The sequence below is a fragment of the Otolemur garnettii genome, unplaced genomic scaffold (assembly GCF_000181295.1).
Source record: "Otolemur garnettii isolate 467f Iridium unplaced genomic scaffold, OtoGar3 scaffold00179, whole genome shotgun sequence".
NCBI classification, from domain to species: domain Eukaryota; kingdom Metazoa; phylum Chordata; class Mammalia; order Primates; family Galagidae; genus Otolemur; species Otolemur garnettii.
Window position 1 is genome coordinate 101074 of NW_003852574.1, and position 9750 is coordinate 110823.

Sequence of the window (9750 nt, forward strand, 5' to 3'; positions counted from 1 at the left end):
TCATTGTTGTTTGGTGGGTCCGGGCTGGCTATTCGAACCCGCCACCTTAGGTGTACGTGGCTGGCGCCTTAGCCGGTTGAGCCATAGGTGCCGAGCCTCATGTTTGGTTTTAGATGAGGGCTTGAAGTAGGTAGACAGATAAAAAATTAAGGCAGCACAACACAAGAGCCTTATGGTGTAGCTGGATATGGCTCAGGTAGACTGAGGTATAGGATGGTGTGGATCCTTATGAGTTTCCTTTTCCCCTGCTAGGGCTGGGGTCTGCTGGGTCCCCGGAACGAGCTGTTTGATGCAGCCAAGTACCGAGTGTTAGCTGATCGCTTTGGCTCCCCGGCTGACAGCTGGTGGCGCCCAGAACCCACCATGCCCCCTACTTCCTGGCGGCAGCTGAATCCTGAGAGCATTCGACCGGGGGCACCTGGGAGCCTATCCCGCTCTTTGGGCCGGGAGGAAGAGGATGATGAGGAGGAAGAACTAGAAGAAGGGACCATAGATGTTACTGACTTTCTGTCCATGACCCAGCAGGACTCCCATACCCCACTCAGGGACTCAAGGTACAGCTGAGGGTTGGGGATAGGGGTTGCAGGAGGGGGGATTTGGGAGTCTGGCTGCACCTCCCTGTGGGGACGCATAGATGTTCCCTGATAGCCTTCTTTGAAAGGGAGGGCCCTTGCCCCACATTTCAGCTAGTGGGTCCTGTCACTTAGTGATGTGTCTGTTTATTCTTGTGGGATGCTCAGGGTGGTCTTGCTCTGTGTAGCTGGCCTTTTGTAAAACAGCAGCATGCCCCTGGGCTCTTTTATCTGTGGGGGGGAACTGAGGGAGCATCAGTCAGGTGGTATGTCTGTGAGGATCACAGGTGCCTAGTTTCCCATCTATCTCATATCTCTTGACTGTAGTGTCCTAGTCACTTACAGCTGCGACTCAGAGCTTCAGGGGAAATGACAACTTTTCCACCTAAACTTTTGGTCCTTTCAGGGGGGGTTCCTTTGAAATGACAGATGATGACAGTGCTATTAGGGCTCTGACTCAGTTTCCACTTCCCAAGAACCTTCTGGCCAAGGTGATTCAGATTGCGACGTCATCCTCCACAGCTAAAGTAAGTTGTGTCTCCTAGAAGTGTGTGAGTGGGGAGCTTGCTTGGTCATGTCTGGTGTTTCCCAAAGACAGGTGCCTGGGAGGGGTCCTGTTTCCCTAGCCCTCACTTAGGATAGCTGGGGGATCTCTGGGTCCTTAGAGGGTGAAGCAGCAGTGAAGACATGGGAGCACAGGGAATGGGCTGGGGACTGCAGGAGCAGAAGCCTTGTGTCTGTTGAGGGTGGGGGATGTCAATGGGGAGGAGATCAGAGGAGTGGGCGGCTGTCTTGCTGAGGTATAAATTTCTTTGTTGCTGCCAGGCCACAGGACTTTATTTCATTAACACAGACCTACCTGGGTTAGAGGCATTTTTGCTTCCCTGGGATATGCCTGGTATTAGCTTACACTGACAGCTTCAGCCCACAGCTGCTGTGAAGGTGCAGAGAGGACAGAGTGGCATAGCTATCTGGACACATAGACACTGTGGAAGCTAAGGTACAGCAGGAGAAGCAAGCTCAGACTAGGGTGCCCAGCCCCTTGGGCCCTCCTTTTGGCTATAGAGCAGCACTGTTAGAGTGGCTCATGTTTGGCACCTGCTAAGATGGTGCTTGATTTCATCTCTGGAATCTTTGGCATTCTGAAAATGCCCCAAGTCTCTTTTCATTCCCTGCCTTTTTGTAAGCATCTCTCTTGCCTTCCATGTAGAACCTCATGCAATTCCATACTGTGGGCACCAAGACCAAGTTGTCTACACTCACCCTGCTCTGGCCCTGTCCCATGACCTTTGTGGCTAAAGGGCGCCGTAAAGCAGAAGCTGAGAATAAAGCGGCAGCCTTAGCCTGCAAGAAACTGAAGGTGAGTCTAGAGGGTCCCTTGTATGTGATACATGAGGAGCTCTTGGTGCTCCACTCTACTTATGGCAAGTTGGTCTGCTTTTCTAGGAAATGAAATCCAACACATCAGGCCTTTAGCCTGTGCATAAAAATTACCTGGTATTTGTGCCTTTTTTGTAGGCTTTGTGGCTACTGTTACCATGACATCCCAGCCCCCCGTTGGAGGTGCATTGACTCTCAGCTCAGCCTTTGCACTACTGTTGGCCAGTCTGGGCGAAGCCAGGAGACTTGCTCATCATTCTGAAAGTCATAAAGAGTAGTGCCCATGTTGAGAGGCAGGTGTGGTGTCCAGAAAAATTCTTATAGTGTGGGCTTTGTGGCCAAAATGAGTGACTTGTATCTGGGGTGAAGACTGAGGAAGCAGTTAACATCAGAGTTCGGTCATTACTGGCTTTTGTAGCAGGCAGTTTGCTTGAAGAGGCTCTGGAGTTACCTGGTGCTGCAATAGTAGGGGTTGACATTGTGCCTAACAACCGGGGAAGATAAGTTATCTGAACTCAGGTCAATAGGGTTTAGATGTCCAGAACAGAGAGAAATACACATTTTCATATAGCTTATGATGAGAAGTAACAAGAATTCGGAGAAAGAAAAGGAAGGGAGGACAGGCAGGTGGTGAGTGAGATGTGCTACCTGTGAGAGCAGAACTAGGACTGATTGATAGCTAAGTCCTGAGGTTTAGCTTAATGTGCAAGCATTGATGATTAGAAGCATCTTGACATGGCAGAGGCCAGTCTGGGAGGAATAAACTTCTAGTTAGCAGCAGTATTGAGAGAGAAGCTGGATGGCCTCTTGGCAGAGAGGCTGCCAGGTAAAATCCATGAAGTCCTGAGGGAGGGGGAAACCCATCCTTGCAACAGGAAAGCTGTGTCGCCACCTCCTGTGGCATAGGGACTGGATCCCTTTCCTTCCTTAAGATCCTTACAGCAAATCCACACAAAGGGGATTGGTTCCTGTGAGGGGAGAGACTTTAAGGAGGGAGTGTTCGTTCTGGACTTTGGCAGGTGAACAGGGTCCAGATAATTACAGGTGATACTAAACTGTAGGAGGAAATGACTGGTTTTCTCCACTTGCCTGGGGTGTGGAATACCTTATTTTCTCTCTGGTGAGATGGTTTTAGGCATGTAGGGAAGACAGTGTTTTCTTTCTTCTGACTTGTTTTATCAAGTCACATTCATAGACATTTATAGGAAATTTCATGTATATCTATATATGATGAAGTCATAGCTGGGACATGCAGAGTCCAGGAGGTGGGTAGGATGGCAGCCTACCTGAAGGATCCAGTTGGGAGGCTTTGGTGAGGCAGCAGAGGCAGCAGGAATATGTGCTAGTATCATGGAGGGCCGGAGCTGGCCTGGCTTGATGGGTGCAGAGGCACACACTGGGGATTCAGGCAGGTGAGATGGGCCTACTGGTAATGTGGGGGCTCTAGCTGCCCAGGGTGAGCTTTCTCAAAAGGGGCACCACTCCAGGCAGGAGTAAGGCTATTCTGCTCTAACAAATCAGGTTTAGATTTTTTCTTGAATTAATTTTAACTAGCTCATTTAAGAAAATTATTTATGGAGATGTACATTTTTCTGGTTCTTAATTTTTCCTTCCTTTACCATATCAGCCAAAACCCAAAATCTCTTAGAAAAGACTGACTGCTGTGTGCAAGTTCTCTCTTAGAGCTTCTGAGCCTGTCTGGGCCAGTTCCTAGGGAGACCAGAGCATAGACTGAGCCATACGTGTCCCCTCTGCAGAGCCTGGGCCTGGTGGACAGGAACAATGAGCCACTTACCCATGCCATGTATAACCTGGCCTCCTTACGTGAGCTGGGTGAGACCCAGCGTCGACCGTGTACCATCCAGGTGCCTGAGCCCATCCTCCGCAAGATAGAGACCTTCTTAAATCATGTAAGAGGGCCCCGCCCACATCTTTCCTTGTCACCAATCCCCTTCACCCCATAGTCTTTGTCTGTCTCCATCTTCAGACTGAAGGCCTCCACCTTCAACAGTAGTAATTCCCTATTTCCGTATTGAGGATGAAGCCTGGGGTCTCTCCCCTGAGCAGCCCAGTCTTACACACAAGGGTCCCAGGGCAGTCATGGACTGAGTCCTCTAGTCCAGCAGGTTGGGCTACAACATCTGACCCAGGTGAATCCTGTGGAGGGGCTGGTTATGTGTGAATGAGGAAAATGATATTTCTCTTTCACTATTTTCTTGCTTCCCTGCCTCCTAGTACCCTGTGGATAGTTCATGGACCTCCCCAGAGCTCCGGCTGCAAAGTGATGACATCTTGCCCTTGGGCAAGGACTCCGGGCCTCTGAGTGACCCTATCACGGGGAAGCCCTACATGCCCCTGTCAGAAGCAGAGGAGTTGCGTCTGAGCCAGAGCCTATTAGAGCTGTGGCGGCGGCGAGGGCCAGTCTGGCAAGAGGTTCCTCAACTACCTGTGGACCCACATCGGGACACCATCCTTAATGCCATTGAGCAGCACCCTGTGGTGGTCATCTCTGGGGACACAGGCTGTGGGAAGACCACGCGCATTCCCCAGCTGCTCCTGGAGCGCTATGTGACCGAGGGCCGTGGTGCCCGCTGCAATGTGATCATCACGCAACCTCGCCGCATCTCAGCTGTGTCTGTGGCACAGCGGGTCAGCCATGAACTGGGCCCTTCCTTGCGCCGGAACGTGGGCTTCCAGGTGCGGTTGGAAAGCAAGCCCCCTGCCCGCGGCGGGGCCCTGCTCTTCTGCACCGTGGGCATCCTGCTGCGGAAGCTGCAGAGCAACCCCAGCCTAGAGGGTGTGAGCCACGTCATTGTGGATGAGGTGCATGAGCGGGACGTGAACACGGACTTCCTGCTGATTCTGCTCAAGGGCCTGCAGCGGCTCAACCCGGCCCTGCGGCTGGTGCTCATGAGTGCCACAGGGGATAATGAGCGCTTCTCCCGCTACTTTGGTGGCTGTCCCGTCATCAAGGTGCCTGGCTTCATGTACCCTGTTAAGGAGCACTACCTGGAGGACATCCTGGCCAAGCTCGGCAAGCACCAGTACCCACACCGGCACCGGCATCATGAGGTGAGGGATATTTCCACCCTACTCCACCCAGGGCTCTGGCCTTTCCTGTGTGGATTCCCCTCTTCCCTGTCCCCATGGCTTGCTGTCCTCAATTTCCTTGATATAAAGGGGGAATAATCATGCCTCCGTGGCAAGTGTGTGAGGATTGGAGTTGACATGTCAAGTGGCTCAGTCTCACTAAGTCATGGTGGCTGTGTCTTTGCACAACCTCTTACCCTGTGCTGTGACTGTGGCCTCTCTCCCCCCACCCCAGTCTGAGGATGAATGTGCACTTGATTTGGACCTCGTGACGGATCTGGTTCTGCACATCGATGCCCATGGAGAACCAGGTGGGTGCTTCCCCCCTCTGCCCTATGCCCGCCCTGACCCCCACGTGAAGGAGAATCTACTCATGCCCACAGGGCCTCTTTGCAGGTGGGATCCTGTGCTTCCTGCCAGGATGGCAGGAGATCAAAGGAGTGCAGCAACGCCTCCAGGAGGCCCTGGGCATGCACGAGAGCAAGTACCTCATCCTGCCAGGTGAGTCCGGTGTGAGGAATGATGCATCCCCAGAAATCAGTCTTGCCTTCTGTCCTGCAGACTGACCCCCCTGGGACTCAAGGGGCCTAGGTCTTCGACCAAGCTACACCACTTTTCACTGGGCATGTTAATGCGGCTTTAGGGTATTTTTCTGTTTCATTTTGTTTTTGAGACACAGTTTCATTATGTTGCCTTCAATAGAGTGCCTTGGTATCATAGCTCATAGTAACCTCAAACTCTTAGGTTCCAGCAATTCTTCTGTCTCAGCCTCCCTAGTAGCTGGGACTACAGATACCCTCTACAATACTTGGCTATTTTTAGAGATGGAGTCTCACTCTTGCTTAGGCTGGTCTTGAACTCCTGAGATCAAGCAGTCCACCTGCCTCAGCCTCCCAGAGTGCCAGGATTACAGGCGTGAGCTACTGCACCCAGCCTTTTTTTTTTTTTTTTTGGAACAGTCTCACTCTATCACACTCTATGGGTAGAGTGCTCTGGTGTCAGAGCTCACAGCAACCTCAAACTCTTAGACTTGAGATCCTCTTGCCTCAGCCTCCCAAGTAGCTGGGACTACAGGCACATGCCACAATGCCTGGCTAGTTTTTCTATTTTTAGTAGAGACAAGGTCTCCTTTACTCAGGCTGGTCTGGAGCTCCTGAGCTCAGGTGATGCACCTGCCTTGGCTTCCCATAGTGCTAGGATTACAGACGTTATCCACTACATCCAGCCCCTGGGGCTCAGTTTTTCAGTCCTTGCCCTTCCCCCATCCCAGGGGGTGGTTTTGCCCATAACCTGTGTGTGTCTTGCCCACCAGTGCACTCCAATATCCCTATGATGGACCAGAAGGCCATATTCCAGCAGCCTCCAATTGGGGTGCGCAAGATTGTCTTGGCCACCAACATTGCTGAGACCTCCATCACGGTCAATGACATTGTCCACGTAGTGGACAGTGGTCTGCACAAGGAAGAGCGCTACGACCTGAAGACCAAGGTGGCACCTATCTCCTGGGCCCAGCCAGCCCCTGGGGGGAGAACTCCGAAGTTTGAGGTGGCCCCAGCCCAGATCTTAGAACTGTAGACCTGCTTTGTGTGTCCTGAGAAGGCCACATTTGTAGGGTCTCAGGGTCCGTTTAGCTGGGGGGAGCTGGTAAAGGGTTATTTGAGATAATGGGGAAGCAAGAAGGAAGGCCTGTGATGTCTGTGCTGCTGCTCACCTGCCCCTTCTTGCAGGTGTCCTGCCTGGAGACCGTGTGGGTATCAAGAGCAAACGTGATCCAGCGCCGGGGTCGGGCAGGCCGCTGCCAGTCGGGCTTTGCCTATCATTTGTTTCCACGGAGCCGGTTGGAAAAAATGGCTCCGTTCCAAGTGCCAGAGATCCTGCGTACACCTCTCGAGAACCTGGTGCTGCAAGCCAAGATCCACATGCCAGAGAAGACGGTGCGGTGGGGTGGGGCGGGGTGGGGTGGAGCTGGGAGAGGGCGGGCTTTGGGCGAAGCAGGGTCACAGTGGGCTCGGTCTTATTCTCCTTGTAGGCGGTAGAGTTCCTTTCTAAGGCTGTGGACAGTCCAAACATCAAGGCTGTGGACGAGGCTGTGATTTTGCTCCAGGAGATTGGTGAGTGGGGGCTGGATTGGGCTGGGCTAGGGAGTGGCTCTCAAGGTTAGGCTGACAGCTGAGCTGTTGCAGGGGTGCTGGACCAGAGGGAGTACCTGACCACCCTGGGGCAGCGACTGGCCCACATCTCTACTGACCCTCGACTGGCCAAGGCCATAGTGTTGGCTGCCATCTTCCGTTGCCTGCACCCGCTGCTGGTGGTCGTTTCCTGCCTTACCCGGGACCCCTTCAGCAGCAGCTTGCAGAACCGGGCGGAGGTGGACAAGGTCAGACCCAGTCCCTTCCCATAGTCCGATGGCTGTCCATTATGACCCTCCACCTTCTGCTGTCCTAAAGGGCCTCCTTTGGGCCTTCCCCTATGACCTGGGTACCCTCTTTTCCTAGGTGAAGGCACTGTTAAGCCATGATAGCGGCAGTGACCACCTGGCCTTTGTGCGGGCTGTAGCCGGCTGGGAGGAGGTGCTGCGTTGGCAGGACCGTAGTTCCCGGGAGAACTACCTAGAAGAAAACCTGCTGTATGCACCCAGCCTGCGCTTCATCCATGGTCAGCCCAGGCCCACTCCAGGGCTCCTCTTGAGCCCCTCTCACCCCTCCTACCCATATTGGCTCCTCCCTGTCACCCCTGCTAGACTTGTGGCCAGCAGACCCCAGGTTTACTGTGTACTTTGCGTCCCCAGGACTCATCAAGCAGTTCTCTGAGAACATTTACGAGGCTTTCCTGGTGGGGAAGCCCTCGGACTGCACTCTGGCCTCTGCCCAGTGCAATGAGTACAGTGAAGAGGAGGAGCTGGTGAAGGGCGTGCTGATGGCCGGTCTCTACCCCAACCTCATCCAGGTGCTGCCTCCAGGATAGAGTGGGAGTTGACCAAGTCTTAGCCTTCTTTCCTGTCTTCCACTCTTTGCTCAGCTTCACTGTTCCCTTTCCTTCATTCCTGTAGGTGAGGCAGGGCAAGGTCACCCGGCAGGGGAAGTTCAAGCCCAACAGTGTCACATACAGGACCAAATCAGGCAACATCCTGCTGCACAAGTCAACCATTAACAGGTGGGGGGCAGGCAAGACTGGATGGGGCAGCTGAGAAGGGCTGGAAGGGTAGCCTCACTCAGCCCTATATTCCCTAGGGAGGCCACACGATTACGGAGCCGATGGCTGACATATTTCATGGCAGTCAAATCCAATGGCAGTGTCTTCGTCCGAGATTCTTCCCAGGTGCACCCACTAGCTGTGCTGCTCCTGACTGATGGGGACGTGCACATCCGTGGTAGGCATCTGCAAGCCTCACCCCACTGCTCTGTGTGCTGGTCCTCAGGGCAGCCTCACTTGGGCTTCTCACCATCTTTTCTATTCTCAAGATGATGGACGCCGGGCTACCATCTCCCTTAGTGACAGTGACCTGCTACGGCTGGAGGGTGACTCACGCACAGTGCGGCTGCTGAGGGAGCTGCGTCGGGCCCTGAGCCGCATGGTGGAGCGGAGCCTTCGCAGTGAGCTGGCTGCACTCCCCCCCAGCGTGCAACAGGAGCACGGGCAGCTGCTTGCGCTGCTGGCAGAGCTGCTGAGAGGACCCTGTGGCAGCTTTGACGTGCGCAAGACAGCTGATGACTGAGCCCTGATTCTGTTGGGGCTGTGTACAGAGTGCAAATGTTTATTTAAAATAAAGTTCTATTTATCCCTTGTGAGATTGCTATCTGCTCAGGGCCTCAGCACTCTGGGCTACAGTTGCTCAAACGAAGAGGAAGAAAAAGGAATGGTTTTGAATGGGAGAGACTAAGGTACTCACTGCTCGGTACAGGGCTGCCTTTGACTCCAAGTCTTTTTTTTTTCAGAGACAGAGTCTCACTTTGTCATCCTCAGTAGAGTGCGGTGGTGTCATAGCTCACAGCAAACTCCACCTCTTGGACTTAGGTGATTCTCTTGTCTCAGCCTCCCAAGTAGCTGGGACTATAGGCATCCGCCACAATGCCCGGCTATATTTTTGTTGCAGCTTGGCCGGGGCCAGGTTTGAACCCACCACCGTCAGTATATGGGGCTGGCGCCCTACTCACTGAGCCACAGGCACTGTCTGGCTCCAAGTGTTAAGTTGGGAAAGGAGTTAAGAGTTCCCCCACCTGAGTGGTGGTTAGAACTACCAGTATCAGCCGTTTCTTGGCACAGCTGCTCCCATAGGTGTAGCAACTGCTGAGTAGCCCCTTCCCAGGCAGTTTAGGGGAGAGCTTCGTAGGTGGCCCAGGCACACTTAGACCTTTACCCCTCGTTTGTGTTGCCACAGCACAATAGTATTTTCCCATGGTTGTATGCACAGATTCACAGTTGAGAGTGCTCAAGTCATCAAGACAGTACACACTGCACTGTGTTCTTAGGGCCCGGGGTGCAGGACCAAGATGTTACAGTTGGAGACAAATCGAGGCATACAGAAGCAGCAGAGAGGCTGCATAGTGGGACATCAGGCAGTTTTATTTACTCTTAAAATTGTTACAACAGAACCACAGACTGACATGGGTAATGGCTGAACCATAAGCAAATGGAGAAGTACAGAAATGTCCCACACTCAAATGGCTGCAGAGTGGTACATCACGTAGGGGCCTCTGATCCCCACCTG

At 53.2% G+C, this 9750-nt stretch overlaps 1 protein-coding gene across 4 annotated transcripts in view; it reads left to right on the forward strand.

Annotated features, from left to right (window-relative positions):
• DHX30 (DExH-box helicase 30) overlaps positions 1-8830 on the forward strand; it is a 62230-nt gene extending 53400 nt beyond the window's left edge. For all 4 annotated transcript variants that reach the window (XM_003800546.2, XM_023519560.1, XM_012811909.1 and 1 more), the window contains 16 exons: positions 253-554; positions 979-1099; positions 1783-1932; positions 3710-3862; positions 4188-5024; positions 5278-5353; positions 5439-5543; positions 6355-6530; positions 6770-6976; positions 7072-7153; positions 7226-7419; positions 7538-7697; positions 7831-7988; positions 8092-8195; positions 8273-8412; positions 8504-8830. In XM_003800546.2, the coding sequence (XP_003800594.1) occupies positions 253-554; positions 979-1099; positions 1783-1932; positions 3710-3862; positions 4188-5024; positions 5278-5353; positions 5439-5543; positions 6355-6530; positions 6770-6976; positions 7072-7153; positions 7226-7419; positions 7538-7697; positions 7831-7988; positions 8092-8195; positions 8273-8412; positions 8504-8757 (3219 nt within the window). In that variant the 3' untranslated portion in view covers positions 8758-8830. The remainder of the gene's footprint in view (positions 1-252; positions 555-978; positions 1100-1782; positions 1933-3709; positions 3863-4187; positions 5025-5277; positions 5354-5438; positions 5544-6354; positions 6531-6769; positions 6977-7071; positions 7154-7225; positions 7420-7537; positions 7698-7830; positions 7989-8091; positions 8196-8272; positions 8413-8503) is intronic.
• The last annotated feature ends 920 nt before the right edge of the window (positions 8831-9750 follow it).